Source organism: Hemicordylus capensis, chromosome 6, assembly GCF_027244095.1.
Source record: "Hemicordylus capensis ecotype Gifberg chromosome 6, rHemCap1.1.pri, whole genome shotgun sequence".
NCBI classification, from domain to species: Eukaryota; Metazoa; Chordata; class Lepidosauria; order Squamata; family Cordylidae; genus Hemicordylus; species Hemicordylus capensis.
Genome location: NC_069662.1, coordinates 55,379,284 through 55,400,370, shown reverse-complemented (window position 1 = coordinate 55,400,370; position 21,087 = coordinate 55,379,284). Strand labels below are relative to the sequence as shown.

Genomic DNA, 21,087 nt, shown 5'->3' with positions numbered 1-21,087 from the left:
CAGATAAAGTAGCTTGGATCCATGCTGATTTGGACTCTAGGATTTTGGCAATTCCAGGAGATGTTCTGTGGCAGCTATTTGGTTCTATTGTGATGGATTCTTTTCAGTTAGTGCAGCCTGAAGAAATGGACAAGATCCTAGGCAGGGTGCAGGCAACATCATGTGTTCTGGGCCCTTGCCCTGCATGGCTCGTAAAATCTGCCAGGAAAGGAACATGTAGGTGGTTGGAGCAAATTATTAATGCTTCATTAAGAGATGACAAGATGCCATAGAGCCTTACCAGGCGGTGGTAAGACCACTATTTAAAAAAGCCCTCCCTTGATTCCACTGATTGGATAAATTTCAGCCTGTTTCAAATTTTCCCTTTTTAGGCAAGGTGATAGAGCGTGTGGTATCTGTGCAGGTGCAAAGGGTCTTGGATGATACAGATTATCTAGATCCTCTTCAATCTGGTTTCTGGGTTTGGAACTGATACTGCTTTGGTCATCCTGGTGGGTGACCTATGCCAGGAACTAGACAGTGAGTGCATCTCCCTGTTGGTTCTGTTGGACCTCTTAGTAGCATTTGTTACCATCAATCATGATATCCTTCTCGACTGACTCTCAGGTATAGGAATGGGGGGGGGGGGCGTTTGCATTGGAGTGGTTCTGGTCCTTTCTTGGGGAAAAGTTCCAGAAGGTCGTGCTGGGGCTCAACTCTTTGGCCTATGGGGTCCCACAATACTCAGTATTGTCCCAAGCTGTTTAACATCTACATGAAATCTCTGGGAGAGGTCATCAGGGGGTTTGGACTGAAGTATCAATATGTACATGACACTCAGCTCTACCTTTCCCTGACATCAGATGCTAGGGAAGCGGTGGATGTACTGATTGAACTGGAGGCAGTGATGGGCTGGATGTGGGCTAGCAAACTGAGTTAAACCCAGACAAGACAGAGGTGCTGTTGGTCAGTAGAAAAGCCAATCGGGATAGGGTGGTTCAACCAGCTCTGGTCAGGGTTGTAATCCCCTTGAAAGAGCAAGTGCACAGCTTGGTGTTGCTGGACCTGGCTCTGCTTTTGGATGCTCAAGTGGAGGCAGTGGCCAGAGGTGCATTTGCACAGCTTCGGCTAGTGCGCCAGCTGCGTCCCTTTCTCAGGAAGGTAGATTTGGCCATGGTTACCCATGCCTTAATCACGTTGTGGCTGGATTACTGCAATGCACTTTATGTGGGGCTGCCATTGAATATTCGGAAATTTCAGTTGGTGTAGAATGCAGCTGCCAGGGTTCTCTCTGGAACTGCTTGCTTGAAGAATATTACACCTACAAGTGATTTTCGGCCTGTTAAATAACAGGTGCTAGTAAGCGCTCCGGGGCCCCAACCGCCATTCCCCCTCCTGCCGCCAGCCTCCATGCCACGGCCGGTCTCCCTGGCCGGGCAAGGGGCCCAAAGTCTCCCCCCCGCCCGGCTTCGGCAGCGCCGCCAGGCCTCGGCGGCGGCTCCCCCACCACCTCGGCCGGCTTCCCGCGCCGCCTCTTCCCCCCGCCCAGCTTTGGCGGTGTGGCCAGGCTTCGGCCATGGCTCTGCCTTCGCCTCGGCCATGCTGTGTTTTCTGGCCGAGGCGGCGGCTTTGCCGCCGCCTCGGCCAGCTTCTCCTGCCGCCTCTTCCCCCTGCCCGGCTTCGCGGCGGCCACTTCTCCTCGGCCGCCACTTCTCCTCCCGGCCATCATGGCCGCCTGGTCACCGCGGTCATGTCTCCCTCGGCGTGTTCTGGGCATGCGCTCTACGCATGCCCAGAACGTGCCGAGGGAGGCACGGACACACGCCTGGGTGTCCACGGACGGACACCAAGGCTTTTATTAGAGAGGATTTTGAAAGAGCTGCACTGGCTGCCAGTTTGTTTTCGGATCCAATTCAAGGTGCTGGTTATTACCTTTAAATCCCATAATGCTTCGGGCCCTGGATACCTGAAGGACGCCTGCACCCAAGGGTTTCTGCCCACCCAACAAGGTTATCAGGGGGCATTTGCTCCATATGCTAACATTGAGAGAGGGTAAAGTGTTCACATGGGACACCTTATCTGTTGCCCCCAGGCTCTGGAATGCTCTCCCAGTGAAAGTCTGCTCTTTGACATTTGTGGCTGCTTTTAAAAAAGAACTAAAGTCCTTTTTATTTGTTCAGGCTTTTAGATCTCTGCTAGGCCTCTCAGGTCTCCGTTTTGTTGCCTTTATTTTTTTTATTGTGGTTGTTTTCTGATGGCACAGAGGGGAAATAACTTGATTATTAAGCCAGAGGTTGCTGGTTCGAATCCCCGCTGAATTGTTTCCCAGACTATGGGAAACTCCTATATCGAGCAGCAGAGATATAGGAAGATGCTGAAAGGCATCATCTCATTTCCCCCGGTGGTAGGAGATCCTCAGGGTAATGAACGGCGCATACCCGAGACAGAACTGGACCATGTGACTCTTTGTAGGCGTAGCTGCCTCCCCAGTTCCAGTTCTGTCTCGCTTGGGACTAGACCTTTTGTGAGAGAACTCTGTTACTTTCTGCTATTCCGGTCTGTCTATTTTCCCAACTTCTTTTTGTTTTGTCTTGGCAATCTGTCCACTCCTCCCCCTTCTTAGCGTGTGCAAGGGTGGGAGGAGAGCTTGCGCTCTATTCAGCTAGAAAAAATTACATTCAAATTGTCTTTATAATTTCCATTCGAACTAATTGACTTTCCTTCCAAAGTTAGTATTTTCAATTGTTTTCGTTGAGTTTTTTGAAGTCTTTATGGACATTACTCATGCCGCAGAGCTCCTACAGGGCTCGATGTCGGAAGCCTCCCAGTTGCCTCAGGACCTGGGCAACGCGCGGGAGAATCACTCCGCTTCGGCGGTTGGACCCGACGCGGCCGCTTTATCTCTGACTGTTTTTCCTGCCGCGCCGGTGGCGCAGGCAATGGAGGCAACGACTTCAAGGCAGCTTCCAACAAAATCCCTTAAAAAGTCAAAGCATTTAGGAGAACAGGGAGCGAAAAAGAAGAAAAAGCGCAAAGAGTCCCTGGTTCGAGTGGAGGGACACAAGCGCCTGAGCGAGCGCTTGCTGATTCAGGCGGTCTGCCGCCGCTCCAAGTCGAAGGCTTCAGGCAATGGTGCAAAAAGTAAAGAGACAAACACGAAGCGCTCCCATTCTGAAAAGGGTGCCCGGTGCCCGGTGGGCAATCTTCCGGCGTCTGATCCCTTACCCTTTGTGAGCTTACCGGGGGAGTCCACACGGGCGCCTACCCCACCGCTGCAGGAGGTTCCGGCCAGATCGCTTAACCCTGCATCGCCTACTGTAAGTAAAGACCTGTTCTCCCCTAGAGCCATGCAGTGGTTAAGAGAGTTTTTTAGGCAGGAATTTGTGTTGGAGCCCTCTGCAATGCAGCCTTCAGTAACCACGCTGCCCTCTGTAGTACAGCCTTCAGTAGCCATGCTGCAACAAGAGGACATCCCAGGTAGGAGTCCCTCTCTCCTACCAGAGGCCCCTAATCCATTATCTGAAGGGGGTTTACCCCACAGACGGAAGTCCAACAGGCGGGGTTCGGACAGGTTGTCCTCCTCCTCACTGGACTCAAGTCCCAGGTGTAGGGCCATTCCTATATCTGAACATGGATTGTTTATGCCCAGAATTTTTACCCACAGGAGTAGAACGAACTGCAGGCATTCCTCCTCGTCATCTTCCTCTGTTGACAAGGTGAGGAAGCACAAATGACCCAGACAACTGGTGCCCCAGGGACCTCTTCAGACCACTCAAATCCCCTCCCTTCCTCCTTTCCCTCCATTTATGCTGGATAAGCTGACCCTCCCCCTGAGAACAAATTCGTCATCAGAGAGAGGCTCTCTGTGTTTCCCCCCCCAAGGACTCTTCAGGTCACTCAGACTCAGACAAGGAGGATGGGGAACTTTCAGATGAAGAGGCAGCTCCCCTTGTTCCTAACTCTGCCAGACTTTTCTCCCCTACAGACTTCGACATTCTTCTCTCTAAAGCGAAGTGCACAATTAATGACATTTCTCCACCAGAACCGGAGGGCGCCACCCCCGTGCTTGACCATCAGGTTTTTCCCACCTCCGATCTGGTGAGTCCTGTACTCCCCTTCCCCCCGTTATTTCAGAAAGTGATGTGTGCTGAGTGGCAGCGTCCAACTGCCTCCAAACCCGTAGGTAACATACCTAAAAGACATTACTTTCTGCCCTCTAATGTTATCAAACTGTTTGCCACTCCCAGGGTGGATTCCCCAGTGGCCCAGCTGGTCTCAGGGGCTGTTGTGCATGCTGAAGGGCAAGAACAACTTAAGTCTCAGGAAGACTGCCGTTGATTCCCTACTAAAAAAGGTCCATGAATCCGCAGCCTCCGCCATCAAGACATCCACTACTGACTCCATTTTTGCAAGGGCTTCGCTGCTCTGGGCTAAGGAACTGGTAAAGATGGTTCCTCCAGAACTACCCAAGCTTCGCCAGGGCATTAATAAAATGGCCAAGGTAGCTGCCCTAATGGTAGATTCGAGCTTATATAACATACAATATTCATCTAGGGCTTTGGTGGCGGGAGTGGTGATTCGCAGGTCTCTTTGGCTCAAGGCATGGAACGTGGACTACAAGTCTAAGTTGGCATTAATGTCAGCACCTTTCACGGGTGAGGACCTGTTTGGCCCAGCATTAGAGCCAGTACTGATCGAATCCTGGGACAAGAAGAAAGTAATGCCTTCTTCCCACAGGGTGTCCCGTGGATCCTTTCGTGGCTCCTCACGCCCCTTTTGAGCCTTCAGACAGCCCTTCAACCAGCCTTACTCCTCATCCTATAATCAAAGTTTCTTCTCAAGAGACTCCCGCTTCCCCTACTGGGGTTCAACCAGACCACAATGGCGACAGCGCTTCAGGGGCAACACCAGAGGATTCTCTTATAAGTCCTTCACCCCCTTTTCCAACCACAAGAAACAATGACACCACTCCTTTGGGCAGGAGGCTGTCAGAGTTTTGCACCACTTGGATGTCCGCAGCCTCAGGCGCATGGGTCTTGGACGTAGTGTCCAGGGGCTACCAAATCAAACTCTCTTCGGCCCCCCACCATTGCTTCATCCCCACTCCAAAGTCTTCCAATCCGGACAAACATCTCCTGATGCTTCAGGCAGTTTGGCATTTACTCCAGATGAGGGCAGTCGAACCGGTTCACTCTTCCCAGCTTTTTCAAGGTACTTACTCCATCCTGTTTCTCGTCCCAAAGAAAGATGGATCGTGGCGAGCCATCCTCGACCTAAAGGCATTCAATTGCTTCGTGCAGAAATGAAAATTTCGAATGGAGTCCTTACATACCATGAAAGAGACCGTTCAACCGGGAGACTTCTTGTCTTCGGTAGACCTGTCAGAGGCTTACTTGCACATTCCTATCACGGTAGACTCCCGCAAGTATCTATGCTTCATACAACGGAAGTCATTTCCAATATTGTGCGCTCCCCTTCGGCCTATCATCCGCTCTGCGGGTGTTAACCAAAGTGATGGTCTCCCTGATTTCACACCTCCGTCTGCAGGGGGTCCACATTCATCCCTACCTGGACGACCTACTCATAAGGGCCCGTATGAAAGAACAGGCCATCAGGGACATTCACACCATGCTGGGGACGCTCAAGAATCATGGGTTCGTGGTCAATCGATCAAAGAATCACCTAGAGCCATCTCAACAATTGGTCCACCTAGGGGCCCACTTCAACACAGCTCGGGGGGTGATTCACCTTTCGCGGGAGCGCAGGGAAAGGATTGTGTTGCAAATACGCCCACTACTCTCCAGGACGTCAGAGGATGTCATGAACCTGTCACAAGTACTAGGGTCGATGATAGCTACTCTACCTTGCACCAGGTGGCATTCTCGTCCCTTGCAGTGGCTCCTCCTACCATGGCAAAACGACATCATGGCAAGCAACAAGATCTCCATCCCGATCCTTCAAGCGGTCCGGAGGTCTCTGCTCTGGTGGCTGTCACCAGCACTCCTACAGGTCCATCTGTTGGAGGAACCCAGTCGGGTGGTGGTGACTATGGACGCCAGCCTTTTGGGATGGGGGGGCCCACTGCCGAGATAAATTCACACAGGGTTCTTGGTCACTGGAAGAAACAGTGTCCCATCAATTGGCTAGAACTCAGAGCTGCCCACCTGGCACTCCTCAAATTTCAGGATCTTCTCCGCCACCAACATGTTCTCCTCAGGACGGACAACATAACGGTGAAAGCTCATATCAACAGCCAAGGGGGGACCTGATCCAGGATGCTGATGAGAGAATCAGATCTCCTTTTCAGTTGGGCAGAGACCAATCTCCTGTCCATCACCGCCAAACATCTGAAAGGGGAAGATAACGACATTGCGGATTGGCTGAGTCAGACCTCCCTTGACCCAGGCGAATGGTCTCTTCACCCCGACATTTTCTCACAAATAACGCAACGCATGGGCTGTCCATAGGTGGACCTGTTCGCATCAGAGGTGAATCACCAACTACCTCGGTTCTTCTCCAGGTACCAATCCCTGCTGGCGGAGGCAACAGATGCACTCCACTCGCCTTGGCTGAGAGCTCTCCTGTACGCCTTCCCTCCGATACCCATCATCATGAAGGTTGTCAGGAAAGCGATACAAGAGGAGGCAGACCTTATCTTCATCGCTCCCCATTGGCCCCGCAGGCCGTGGTTCTCCAGCCTTGTCGCGTTAGCAGTCAAGGCCCCGTGGCACCTCCCAGCACGGCAGGACCTTCTACGTCAAGAACCACTTCTCCACCCAGATCCCCACTGGCTGCAACTCTCCGCCTGGAGAGACGCACAAAGTTAACGGCAAGAGGCTATCCATTTTCGGTACAACATACTATGCTAGCTTCCAGATGTGAGTCTACACACAGAATATATCAGACTACATGGTCCGCCTTTTGCAGATGGGCCCGTAAATCCAGCGTAGATCCACTATCCGCAGGGGTACCAGAGGTTTTGGATTTTCTGCAGACCGGTCTGGAGCTACACCTCCGCCCCTCTACCCTGCGCAGACAGGTCTCGGCCCTAGTTTCGGTGCTTGACCTCTCTGCTGACAATCAACTCAGTATTCATCCACATATTTCTAGATTCCTCCGTGGCGCTGCCAACTTGGCACCCGCTCCTATCAGGTGATTTCCATCTTGAAACCTCAATAGGGTGCTCAATGCCCTCACCAAGGCTCCCTTTGAACCTATCTCAACTGTTCCACTGAAGATATTGTCCTTCAAGGTTCTGTTTTTGTGGCGGTCACCTTCGCGTGTCCGAACTTAGCGCCCTATCATCTAAGAAGGATTTTTGTACTTTTCAGATGGATGCAGTAATACTTCGCCTGGACCCCACCTTCCTGCCAAAGGTTAACTCACTATTTCACAGGTCCCAGGTTATTGTTCTACCATCCTTCTGCCCCTCCCCGGTTCATCTGAAGGAGAAGTTATGGCATAAATTAGATGTGCGTAGGGCCCTGTGCACGTATCTCCGGAGAACTAAGGACATTAGAAAAACGGATGCTCTTTTTGTCTCTTTCAATCGTTCATCATTGGGTAACAAGACATCAAAGGCCACCCTAGCAGGCTGGATCAAATTGTGTATCCTCCTCGCTTACTCACTACTCAACCTGCCTCCACCAGGGGGTATCACCACACATTCAACCAGGAGCGCTGCTACATCCACAGCGTTTTCGGCACATATTCTGCTATCCGAGATCTGCAGGACTGCCACCTGGTCGTCTGTGACCCCCTTCATCAGGCATTATAAAATCTCGGGATTTTCCGAACAGCAGGCAGCCTTTGGGCGCACTGTCCTGCAACAAGTTCTGTAACGACATCCGACCCGACCCAGGGACTGGTGTCTTTAGCTTGGGCACATCCCTTCCTGAGGATCTCCTACCACTGGGGAAAAAGAAACATTGGCTTACCGTGAAGGGTTCTTTTTCCTGGTGGTAGGAGATCCTCAGCCCCACCCGGATGTCATCATTTGCTCCTGTTTGTTGGTTTTTTTTAACCTTTGGGGAGGTAAACGGTGATTAGCCGGTTTATACGAGGCAGCTCTCAGGGTTACAGATGGTAGTTCCTGTTCATCTTCTGGTATTTCTTGTGTTACCTTTGTTCTAGTTGTTTCTGCTTTTTCTATTTATCTTGGACTACTCACAGACCGCGAATTCGCAGCTCTCTCCAAGTACTCAGATGCTCCTCGCTCAACAGCCCTGGAACTGGGGAGGCAACTACGCCTACAAAGAGTCACATGGTCCAGTTCTGTCTCGGGCATGCACAGTTCATTACCCTTCCTGAGGATCTCCTACCACCAGGAAAAAGAACCCTTCACAGTAAGCCAATGTTTCTTACTACACGGGAGGAGGCAATGGTAAACCCCTCCTATATGATTCCAAAGGCAAGCAGAAGGCTCTGTGGTCGCCAGGAGTTGACATTGACTCAATGACATACTTTACCTTTTTGGTGTGTGTTTATTGTTTTACTGATTTTTAAGGTTTTATATGTTATTTTTATGGAATTTTATTGTATTTTAACTTTTTAAAACTGCCTTGGGATGGTTTATGAAAGGCAGTATAAAAACTGAACAATAAATTAATTAAATAATTAAAACAGATGTGTCTGAATGCTGAACAGGTGAAAAAAGATAACCAGATCTCTCAAAAATAGGAAATCTATGGTACCACCTGATGGATTAGCCCTTGTACTCGCCAGGGCCAGCTCCCAGCCCCGACAGTGGAAGAGGGGCTTGGGAGCAAGGATTAGTGGGGGTGGGGAGACAGCTGGTGGTGCGTGGTAGCAGTGCCCATGCCACCGCCCCACAGCCCCATGCTGGCTCACCGCAGCTCCTGCCGCAAGGTTGACTTGGGGGCAGAGTAGTCCTATTGGTGCTTGCTATGTGCAACCTGCCACAGTAAGACACACTGACAGAATGTTGGGCAACGCAGTGGGAGCTGCTGGGGAAGGGGGGCGCAAACAGACTCGCCCTCGCCTAGGTATTAAAAATGTAAATTAAAATTTAAAAAATAAAAATAAAAAATTAATTCTTAAGTTATTACATCATTATTTAAATTGGTTATTTAATTCCTTGGGCTTTTTTTAAAAAAAAGTCTTTGGCCCCCACATGCCAAGTCACAGCTGATTTTGGTCCACCGGGGTGTTGTAAATAATAATAATAATAATAATAAGCACTAAGAACAAATTCAATAAGAGCAAAAGTTGAAAAATCAACAACAGCCAGCAAGTGCCGCCTTTGTAAAGAAGCAGATGAAACAGTGGTTGTAAAAAGATTGCACAAACTGACTACAAGCAAAGGCATGAGAAGGTAGCATGGATGAGACACTGGAACATCTGCAAAAAATACAAGCTACCTGTAGCCAAACATTGGTGGGACCATAAAATTGAAAAAGTTGTAGAAAATGAAGATGTAAAAATATTATGGGACTTCCGACTACAAACAGACAAACATCTGCCACACAATACACCAGATATAACTGTAGTCGAGAAGAAAGAAAAACAAGTCAAAATAATTGACATAGCAATACCAGGGGATAGCAGAATAGAAGAAAAAGAAATAGAAAAAATCACCAAATACAAAGATCTACAACTTGAAATTGAAAGGCTGTGGCAGAAAAAGACCAAAATAATCCCAGTGGTAATTGGCGCCCTAGGTGCAATTCCAAAACAACTTGAAGAGCACCTCAACACCATAGGGGCCACAGAAATCACCATCAGCCAATTACAAAAAGCAGCTTTACTGGGAACAGCCTATATTTTGCGACGATATCTATAATAACAGCAACAACATTGATAATAAAATTCAGCCATACCAGGTCCTTGGGAAGGACTCGATGTCTGTATAAAACAAACCAGTCGTCAACACCTGTCTGACTGTGCAAATAATTTAATTTAATTTAATTTAATTTAATTTAATTTAATTTAATTTAATTTAATTTATATACTGCCTGACTCCAAAGGCTCTAGGCGGTTCACAAAGTTATACACCCCCTATCCAGGCATTGTGAAGTTGATAGGGATACACTCTCTCTCTCTCTGCTGAGTGATTTCATAAGCCTGCTGCAAAATAGTATCCCCACCCCCAAAGTCCCAGTTAATGAATTTGGGTTAATTTATCTTCTCCCCCACCTCATGTATGAGCCCTGAATCAGCAGGCAGCAGAGGCTCTATATTCCCATTTTCTCCTCCTCCTCCTCCTCCAGAAACTCTCAGAGCTAAAGAAGCAGCACCAAAACACTTTTTTTTTTTGGGGGGGGGGGGAAGAAGCATTTTCAATGTCATTGGAAATGACATAATGTCCACCAACAAGGTGGAAAGTAGCTAATGTAACTCCGATTTTCAAAAAGGGATCTGGGAAACTACAGGCTGGCTAACCAAACTTCTGTGCCAGCTAAACTGATGGAAAGCATACTTAAGGACAAAATTGTTAAACATATAGAAGAACAGGCCTTGCTGAAGGAGAACCAGCATGACTTCTTCAAGGGCAAGTCTTGCTTCACTAAGCTTTTGGAGTTCTTTGAGAATGAGTAGATAAACTTTATTACTGTCTTTGACCAGTACAGAAGCATGAAGAAAGGAACACAGTGTATACTCATACAACAATATAGCAACAACATAGTTTTACGAATATACAGTGACATAATGAACTATTCCACTTCACTAGTCATTATGTGTTGTTGTATATTAATTGCTATTAAAAAAAAACTTAGCCACGTTATAAGTGACATTGGCTTGATGGTCTGACAAGAGAAATGAGATATAGACTTCATCTTCTCTGCCTAATATGTTCTTAATCAGGGGTAAAATTAATGACTCATGCTATAGTCCCCTATAAAAATGGCAGTATAATAAAACATGAGCCACATCCTCTGTCCTGTGTATCACATGGGTAGTAGCATTCAGAGTAAGAAATCTTCCATATAAAACTGCTGAGGGCAATATGTCAAAGCGAGCCAACTCAAATGCTCTGTAGTACTTAGGGGTGGTTAGGGCTTGGCAATAACACTAGTTATTGCTGGCTTAGTGTTAAAGGCAAAATCTCCATATTTTAAGTTGTTTTGAGGCCCTGTTGCCATTCCATATCTAATATTCTTTGCTTTACAGACTTTTTTGCTTGTTCATAGCCCATAGATTGTAGCACTTCAGGGGGAAAGCTATAAAGAGCAAATGTTTCTTGAGCAGCTGACTTCCAGCATGATTGGAAGCTGTTTTCAAGTGCCAGTGGGGTCAGCCCCATTGGAGAGAATACCACTTTCAGCCAATAGTTACAGATGGTAATCCACGTCTGGGTCACTACCTTTGACTCCCAATTCTAGTCTTAGCACTGTATTATAGACACTGCTAGGGACTTGCATAATTGATCTTAAGAACTTGGATTGTACCATCTCTGTCAGGGCAAGGTTAGAGTAAGGACCCAACTGTGCACTGTATAGTGTCAACAAGCATGTGGATAAAGGTGATCTGGTTGGATTTCCAAAAAGCTTTTGCCAAAGTTCCCCACCAAAGGCTCTTGAGTAAACTTAGCAGTCATGGGATAAAGGGACAGGTTCATGTGTGGATTGGTAACTGGTTGGACAGGAAACAGGATAGGAATAAATAGACCGTTTTCACAATGGAGGAAAGTAAGAAGTGAGGTCCCCCAGGGATCTGTACTGGGACCAGAGCTCTTGAACTTATTCATAAATGGTCTAGAAGTTGGGGTAACCAGTGAAGTGGCCAAACTTGCAGATGACACTAAAGGGTAGTGAAATCCACAACAGATTGTGAGGAGCTCCAAAAGGATCTCTTCAAACTGGCTGAGTGGGCAACAAAGTGGCAAATGCAGTTCAGTGTAAGCAAGTGTAAAATTATGCCTATTGGGGCAAAAAAATAAAAATAAATAAATCCAAATTCACATATACTCTTATGGGGTCTGAGCTGTTGATGACTTACCAAGAGAGAGATCTTGGGGTCTTAGTGGACAGCTCATTAAACGTGTTGACTTGGTGTGTGGCAGCTGTGAAAAAGGCAAATTCCATGCTAGGGATAATTAGGAAGGAGATTGAAAATAAAAATGCTATTATTATAATGCCCTTACATAAATGTGTGGTGCGGCCACACTTGGAGTACTGTGCAGTTCTGTTCACTGTTTTTTAAAGACATTGTAGAACCACGATGGGCAACCACAATGACCAGGGACCTGTAACACCTTCCTTATGAGGCAAGGCTACAGCATATGTGGCTGTTTAATTCAAAAAAGAGGTGACTTACAGAGAGTCATGAGAGAGGTGTATACAATTATGCATGGAGGATGCCTCTGAGAAGCCCACAGACAAGTGGTAAGGGCATGCCCCCGCTTTTGCTTCCCTGCAACTGGTATTTAGAGGCATCTTGCCTCTGAGGCTGGAGGTGGCCTGTAGCCACCAGACTAGTAGCCATTGATAGATCTGTTCTCCATGAATTTGTCTAAGCCCCTTTTAAAGCCATCCAAGCTAGTGGCCATCACCACATCCTGTGGTAGAGAATTCCATAGATTGATTATGCACTGTGTAAAACAGCATTTCCTTTTGTTGGTTCTAAATTTCCTGGCCTTCAGTTTCATGGGATGACCGTGGTTCTAGTGTTACCAGCATGTGTACCACTGTTATCAGGTCATTTACCTCCAGAAATGGGTGTATGACATATCAGCCAAAGCTGATAAAAAGCACCCCTGGCCACTACCTCAACCTGAGAAACCAGAGAGAGTTTGGGATCCAGGAGCACTTCCAAGCTACGTTCTTTCTGGGGGAGTGTCTCCTCCAGAATAGGCAGATCTAAACCATCTCTCGAGTCCAGACACCACCACCCCTGGGTGAGAAGAGCTGGTCTTGTGGTAGCAAGCATGACTTGCCCTGGTTGCATATGAATGGGAGACTAGAAGTGTGAGCACTGTAAGATATTCCCCTCAGGGAATGGAGCCGCTCTGGGAAAGAGCAGGTAGTTTCAAGTTCCCTCCCTGGCTTTTCCAAGATAGGGCTGAGAGAGATTCCTGCTTCCAACCTTGGTGAAACCACTGCCAGTCTGTGAAGACAATACTGAACTAGATAGACCAATTGGTATATGGCAGCTTCCTATGTACCTATGCGCCCCCCGCCCGCAGTCAATACTTTTGTCTTATTTGGATTCAATTTCAGTTTGTTTGTTTATTTATTTATTTATTTTATTTAATACATTTCTATACTGCCCAAAATGCAAGTTCTCTGGGCAATTTACAAATTTATCCCTCATATAGCCCATTATGGCCTCCCAGGCAGGCACATAGGGAAGTTAATGCCTTTTCCGGGTGAAGTCGAAATGGAGAAATAGATTTGGGTTTCATCAGCATATTGCCAACACCCTGTACCAAATTTCCTGATGATCTCTTCTAGCAGTTTCATGTAAATGTTAAAAAGCTTTGAAGATAGTATGGAGCCTTGTGGAACTCCATATATTAACTCCTGCTTTGCAGTGCAACAGTCTCCAAGTGACACCATCTGGAATCTGCCAGAGAGATAGGAATGAAACCACTGTAAAACAGTGCCACCCACTCTCAACTCCTTCAGAAGGATACCATGGTTGATGATATTGAAAGTTGCTGAAAGATCCAAAAGGATCAACAGTTAAACTCCCTCTGTCAATACCTAGTTGGAGATGATCCATCAGGCCAACCAAGGCAGTCACAATTCCATAGCCATAGTTTGAAATGGGTCTAGATAATCTGTTTCCATCAAGACTGTCTGGAGGTCACTAACTGCCCAGTCACCTTTCCCAGCCATGGAGGATTGGAGACAGGAATATAATTCGCTAATTCTGAGGGATCCAGTGCAGGTTTCTTTCTATTAGGCTTCAATCCTTTCCTCTCATTTTTCTCTCTTACATTATCCTAGATTTCAGATTTATTTCCAAAGGAAGATTTAGTCAAAAAAATCTGTCCATAAATATAATGGCCTTTTATTACTTGAAGAAACCTACACTGTAGGCAACTTGTTCTCCATCCTGCCTTAAGACAAGGAGGCATCCTCCCTCAGAGAAGTAGTTATAATATTTACCAGACTCTCTCTGATAGTACAATTGGCAGATGAAATGAGCCAAATTGGGCAAGGGTCAAGAGAACATGTGGTGGGGCATACAGTCCGAAGCAGCGGACCACCTAAGCAAATATAAAGCTTTCCTGGGAACAGCCTATATTCTGCGACGATATCTATAACAACTGACAATAAAATTCAGCCATCCCAGGTCCTTGGGAAGGACTAGATATCTGTATAAAACAAACCAGTCAATAACACCTGTCTGACTGTGTAAAATAATAATAACAACAACAACAACAACACAGGCAGAATCTCCCAATTCCAGTCGAATCAGAGACGTTTCTACCAAAGCATAGAAGGAGAAACTGCAAGAAACACCAAATAAAGAAGAAACAGTGCAATTCTGGGGGAAATTATGGGACAATCCAATAGATTATAATAAAAAAGCAGGCTGGATGAAAGAGGTCAAAAACAAATGCAAGATCTAATAATAACACCAGAATTAATAAGTGAAAGAGCAAAGAAAATTAAAAATTGGACTGCGCCAGGCGACGATGAACTGCATGGCTTTTGGCTTAAACACCTAACAAGCCTTCATAAACTACTATCAAAACAGTTCAATCACATTTTGCAAGGAGGTGATATTGAACAATGGCTAACAACTGGGAAAACTCATCTCATCATGAAAGACCCAGCAAAAGGTGCAGTTCCAAGTAATTATAGACCGATAACCTGCCTGCCAACCATGTTCAAATTATTAACCGGAATAATAGCAGATGAAGTGATGCAACACTTATTAACTAACAAACAGCTTCCAGTTGAACAGAAAGGAAATTGCCCAAACACCAGAGGCACAAAAGACCAGCTGCTGACTGACAAAATGATTTTTGAAAACTGCAAGAGAAGAAAAACAAATCTAAGTGTTGCATGGATTGACTACAAGAAAGCCTTCAATTCGTTGCCTCACATATGGATACTAAAATGTTTAGAAACAACTGGTGTCAGCAAAAACATTCAGATATTTATAAAAAAAGCAATGAGCATGTGGAGTACACAGTTAACAATCTATGGCGAGACACTTGGACAGGTTAGCATTAGAAGAGGTATTTTCCAAGGGGACTCACTATCCCCTCTATTGTTTGTAATCGCCATGACCCCACTTTCACAAATACTAAACAAAACAGGCCTCGGATACCAAACATCTAAAACATCAAGTCAAATCAACCATCTGCTGTACATGGACAATCTGAAGTTGTATGGAAAGTCCCAGTCAGAAATTGAATCACTGCAAAACACTGTCCGTATATTCAGTAGCAATATAACAATGGAGTCTGGACTAGACAAGTGTGCTGCATTAATAATGAACAGAGGGAAAATAAGAAAAACAGAAGGAATATAACTGCCCGATGGAAGCAAGATCAAGAACCTGGAAGAGAAAGAACCTTACAAATACTTGAGCATTGTCCAGGCTGATAACATTGCACACACTGAAGTTAAAAGAAAAATGGGAAGTGAATACATCTGGAGAGTTAGAAAAATCCTCAAGTCCAAACTCAATGGCGGGAACACCATACAAGCCATAAACACCTGGGCTATACCTGTTATCAGATACACTGCAGGAATAATAGACTGGACCCAGGCAGAGCTAGAGACGCTGGATCATAAGACCAGGAAAATAATGACCATCAATCATGCTCTGCACCCCTGCAGTGATGTAGATAGGCTCTACCTCCCTCGCAGCTCAGGTGGAAGAGGAATGCTGCAAGTCCATCAAATAGTAGAGGAGGAGAAAAGAGGCCTTGAAGAATATATCAAGGACAGTGAAGAAGTTACACTTAAAATGGTCAATAACGAGAAACTATTCAACACCAATGAAAGAAAGCAGGCCTACAAGAAAGAACAAGTCAAGAACCGAGCAGAAAAATGGAAAAATTAGCCCCTGCATGGTCAATATTTGCACAATACAGGTGAAACTCGGAAAATTAGAATATCGTGCAAAAGTCCATTAATTTCAGTAATGCAAATTAAAAGGTGAAACTGATATATGAGACAGACGCATTACATGCAAGGCGAGATAAGTCAAGCCTTAATTTGTTATAATTGTGATGATCATGGCGTACAGCTCATGAAAACCCCAAATCCACAATCCCAGAAAATTAGAATATTACATGGAACCAAGAAGACAAGGATCGTAGAATAGAACAATATTGGACCTCTGAAAAGTATAAGCATGCATATGTATTCAGTACTTGGTTTGGGCCCCTTTTGCAGCAATTACTGCCTCAATGTGGCGTGGCATGGATGCTATTAGCCTGTGGCACTGATGAGGTATTATGGAAGACCAGGATGCTTCATTAGTGGCCTTCAGCAATTCTGCATTGTTTGGTCTCATGTCTCTCATCCTTCTCTTGGCAATGCCACATAGATTCTCTATGGGGTCAGGTCAGGCGAGTTTGCTGGCCAATCAAGCACAGTACACTGTATACTTTTCAGAGGTCCGATATTGTTCTATTCTACAATCCTTGTCTTCTTGGTTCCATGTAATATTCTAATTTTCTGGGATTGTGGATTTGGGGTTTTCATGAGCTGTACGCCATGATCATCACAATTATAACAAATTAAGGCTTGACTTATCTCGCTTTGCATGTAATGCATCTGTCTCATATATCAGTTTCACCTTTTAATTTGCATTACTGAAATTAAAGGACTTTTGCACGATATTCTAATTTTCCGAGTTTCACCTGTATAAGTGGAAAATCAGACATCACCAAGACCTGGCAATGGCTTAAGAATAGCAACTTGAAGAAAGAAACAGAGGGTTTAGTACTGGCTGCACAAGAACAGGCACTAAGAACAAATGCAATAAGAGCAAAAGTCAAAAATCCACAACAAACAGCAAGTGCCACCTTTGTAAAGAAGCAGATGAAACCGTGGACCACCTAAGCAGCTGTTGTAAAAAGATCGCACAGACTAACTACAAATAAAGGCATGACAAGGTAGCAGGGATGATACACTGGAACATCTGCAAAAAATACAAGCTACCTGTAGCCAAACATTGGTGGGACCATACAATTGAAAAAGTTGAAGAAAATGAAGATGTAAAAATATTATGGGACTTCCGACTACAAACAGACAAACATCTGCCACACAATACACCAGATATAACTGTAGTCAAGAAGAAAGAAAAACAAGTCAAAATAATTGACATAGCAATACCAGGGGATAGCAGAATAGAAGAAAAAGAAATAGAAAAAACCACCAAATACAAAGATCTACAAATTGAAATTGAAAGGCTGTGGTAGAAAAAGACCAAATAATCCCAGTGGTAATTGGCGCCCTGGGTGCAGTTCCAAAAGACCTTGAAGAGCACCTCAACACCATAGGGGCCACAGAAATCACCATCAGCCAATTACAAAAAGCAGCTTTACTGGGAACAGCCTATATTTTGCGACGATATCTATAATAACCAACAGTATTGATGATAAAATTCATCCATCCCAGGTCCTTGGGAAGGACTCGATGTCTGGATGAAACAAACCAGTCAATAACACCTGTCTGACTGTGTAAACAAGAAATAATAATATAATATTCCATGTTTGCATCAGAGCATTGGCAGAGCCAACTTGAAATCCTTCCAAGACTTCTTAGAATCCTGTTTAATCCAATAACCTTCTTGGGTGGACCATCCTGCAGAGGTGGGTTGTGGCTGCATGTCCTACCTTAACCAGTTGGTGGTCTGTCCTTGACCTTGGGGAAATAATGTGAATCCCTACCCATGGAACACCACCCTAATCAGAACAAAAGCCCAAATCAAGTGTGTGACCAGTATTATGCATCCAGAGACCACCTGTGATAGGCCCATATGTGTTATGTCTGCTACGAACTCCTGAGCCACTCCAGTATTCCACTGGGAGAAGCTAGGATCTTACCGGATTATTAGCCTTTCCAGACCAGTTCTCTGTAATGCATACCAGATAGGCTCCTTTATCCACAATCAGGTTATAGATTATCTCAGATTTATTTTGGATCCATGTGGCATTGCAAAGTTCTGTGGGTAATTGGCACTCCTCCCCAAGGTCAAAGAGCTGGAAGGGGAAACAGCTATTAGATTTCTGGTTTCTGTTCCCCTGTAATGGCTTGCTGATCTGTTAATGCCATCGCCAATTCCTCATCCCCACCGGAATAGCAACCCCAGAGTCACCCCCTGTCTCCCCATCTCTGGACAGCCCAAGACACATACCTGGACTAGGCTCAACAAAGTGTTAGGCAACAATTGTACCGTGGTCAGAAGGAATCTCTCCTTTAGGAGGCAAACACAATAAGTAGAACTCATTTCTGTTCTTCCTGACAACTCTCTGGTGACGGGAGATTCCTTGTTGAATCTCCCGTCACCAGAGAGTTGTCAGGAAGAACAGAAATGAGTTCTACTTATTGTGTTTGCTTCCTAAAGGAGAGATTATTTGATTAATGTCAAATAGCAAAGTATTCTGCAAGAGAAGGAAGGAGAGAGAAAATAGAAGTCTTGTGCAGTTTGGGCTCCAATGCTCCCCCGACAACTCTAGCCAAACAGCTCTTCACAATAACACTTTTACAACATAATTATCTTCTTTTCCTGCCTTTGGGCAGTTTCTTTGTTCTTTGGACCTACAACCACACAGGGCTTCATTTGTGCCTCGGTAGGAGCAAATTTTTAGTATCAAGGAAAAAGGGATAATTAAAACATATTTCCCTTAATGTAGGGGTGCACAACTGAAATTTCCTAGTGGGCCAGAAACAACCATGACGATGTATGGTGGGCCCAAAGTCAATTTTTTTATTGCAGTAAGATTAATTATAAAGATAAATATTAAAGCAATTACTAGTTAGTTGTGGGTCCTTCCCTCCCAGCAGGGGCCCACAATTTTAACCAAGGATAGTGGCCAGAAAACAAGCCCTGTCCTTGCTCAGTCAGTGGGCACCTGACTGTTCCATCCCCACACAAATGTCAAATGTTGGGGCTCCTGCTGTTACTGGCTACCTGGGCCAATAAAAATGTCCCCGCAGGGCGCATCTGGGGCTTATGTTGTGCAAGGCTGTCTTAATGGAAGCCCACTCCAGGTTTTCCGCCAGTCTTTCTTCTTTGCAGTAACTTCATTCTTCATAACCTGGGTTTTGTTTGGTGGTGACAGTGCAAGGAAGGAGGAGTTGGAGCAAGCTGTACAGGTGACTGTTTGACACTCTGTCAGTCGTACATCTGGGCCAGATGTTCTAATGCTCTTGTCCTGGCTTAGATTTTGGTGAGCAATCCCATCTCTGCTAACCTGAGTGCTAAATTAAATGAGAAGATGGAGATCTATTGTTGGACTTCCCGTTGTTTACATGTTGGAAAAAGGTATTTGGGGGTGAGTGGAACCTGGTTCAGATTGGAGGTTTGTGTGGTTCAAACCCATTCAGTTTTGCTGATGAAAATCCTCCCTGCAGCTGCTGTTTTGTTTTTCCATATCAGGGCAAATAGTAGCTTGGGGGCCAGGCAATTTTCCTGGGTTTTCCACAAATTTAAAAGCCAGGTGATCCAAATATGGGTTTCCATCATCTTGTCTGGTTTGACCTTCAATCAAATGGTACTAGAACAGGGAACTTTCTTACCTTTGTTATTTCCTTGGTGTATAATTGTGGCTATCTAACAGAGGATATTGATTAAAATAGAGTACAAAGTATTCCAATTCCTACATAAATAAGTTCTGCAATCTGTATATATGTACTTGCTTTCTATAATTTCAAGTTTTCTTTTTTAATGGGAGGGGCAAGGAGCAATGCAGAGCATCAAACTCCTACCTCTTGAAAATCTTAGTCAGCTATCTTTCTGAGAATCCATCTGGCATTATCTGCAGACTTACAAACCTATCTTTGCATTCAAAAGAGGTGAAAGATTTTTAAATACAAAAATGAAAGGTGAATTCTTCATGCCATTCAACTGTAGAGTCTGAGTTTACATAGAATTACAGAATATACACATTCTGAGTGCAGTCTTGGACACATTGTTCTATAGTTCTTTGTTTTTATAGGACTTTGCTATTCAGTAGTTAAGAAAATATTATTTTAGTAATAAAGTTACTCTAAATGGAGCGGTACGGGGAAGGAGTCATTGAATGTCTGTGAAGAGGCATCCTGAGTCTGTTGCTCTAATCTCTCACTGGCTCTTTCATACCTGATCTGTTACCTGTTTATATAGGCTTGGTAGTTTTGCCTCCATTCTTAAGATATGGCCTTTCTGGAATAAAACCTGAGGTTCTTTATTACCAACATAGGTAATATCTTGCCACTTTTACCCATTTTGCAGACCCAGGCATAACAGAATCTTGTCTGAAACTATTTAATTGGTGCGACATTGCAGAATCCTGAAATATATTCGGAGTATGGTCAATTTCTGAAGGAACAGAAACTGTGATAGAGTAGTATTTTATTACATTTAAAATTGTGCATTTTTTTTTAGTTTGGCTTCCTACAGAGGGCTGCTTCCGATGTTATATTATTAATGCAAATAGCAATTGTAAGGATTGCTTGTGCCAACTACTGCTTGCTGCTAATGACCAAAAATTAGTTAATGGATATGTTTTATTTTTATATTTATACAGCTTTTGGGGCGTGCTGATTAGACCAGAACAGCCATGTTTCGGAACAGTCTCAAGATGCTTCTTACGGGTGGGAAATCAAACCGCAAAAACAGATCCAGCGGTAAGTGAAGGAAGGAGTATCTTGATATAAATACAGTCACCCTAGTCCAGCAAATGAAATTTGTACATAGAAGCTTACTGCTGTTACACCCCAGGTCTCCTAGGGCAATCTGCATATGCTCTGCATAAGCACTAGGAGTCTGGCACAGCCTCGCTTGGGTTCATATTTGTGTTGGCTATTATGAAGAGAAACGCAAGAAACACACACCATATTCCTTTATGCATTTATTTAGAAGAAACAGAGAAAAGTGTATAATAAAAAGCAATTATTATTATGATTAGCCAGCTCACAGTCCAACTACTCAGAACCAGGATGGGGAAAACTTTAAAAAAAGGGGTGGGTG

General features: G+C 45.0%; 1 protein-coding gene across 11 annotated transcripts in view; it reads left to right on the top strand.

The window, feature by feature from the left end:
* Positions 1-21,087, top strand: part of TANC2 (tetratricopeptide repeat, ankyrin repeat and coiled-coil containing 2) — a 441,341-nt gene that overhangs the window by 54,318 nt on the left and 365,936 nt on the right. For 10 of the 11 annotated variants that reach the window (XM_053259180.1, XM_053259181.1, XM_053259179.1 and 7 more), the window contains one exon: positions 20,645-20,744. The exons of the other annotated variant lie outside the window; for it this stretch is intronic. In XM_053259180.1, the coding sequence (XP_053115155.1) occupies positions 20,678-20,744 (67 nt within the window). In that variant the 5' untranslated portion in view covers positions 20,645-20,677. The remainder of the gene's footprint in view (positions 1-20,644; positions 20,745-21,087) is intronic. 11 annotated transcript variants of the gene reach the window in all.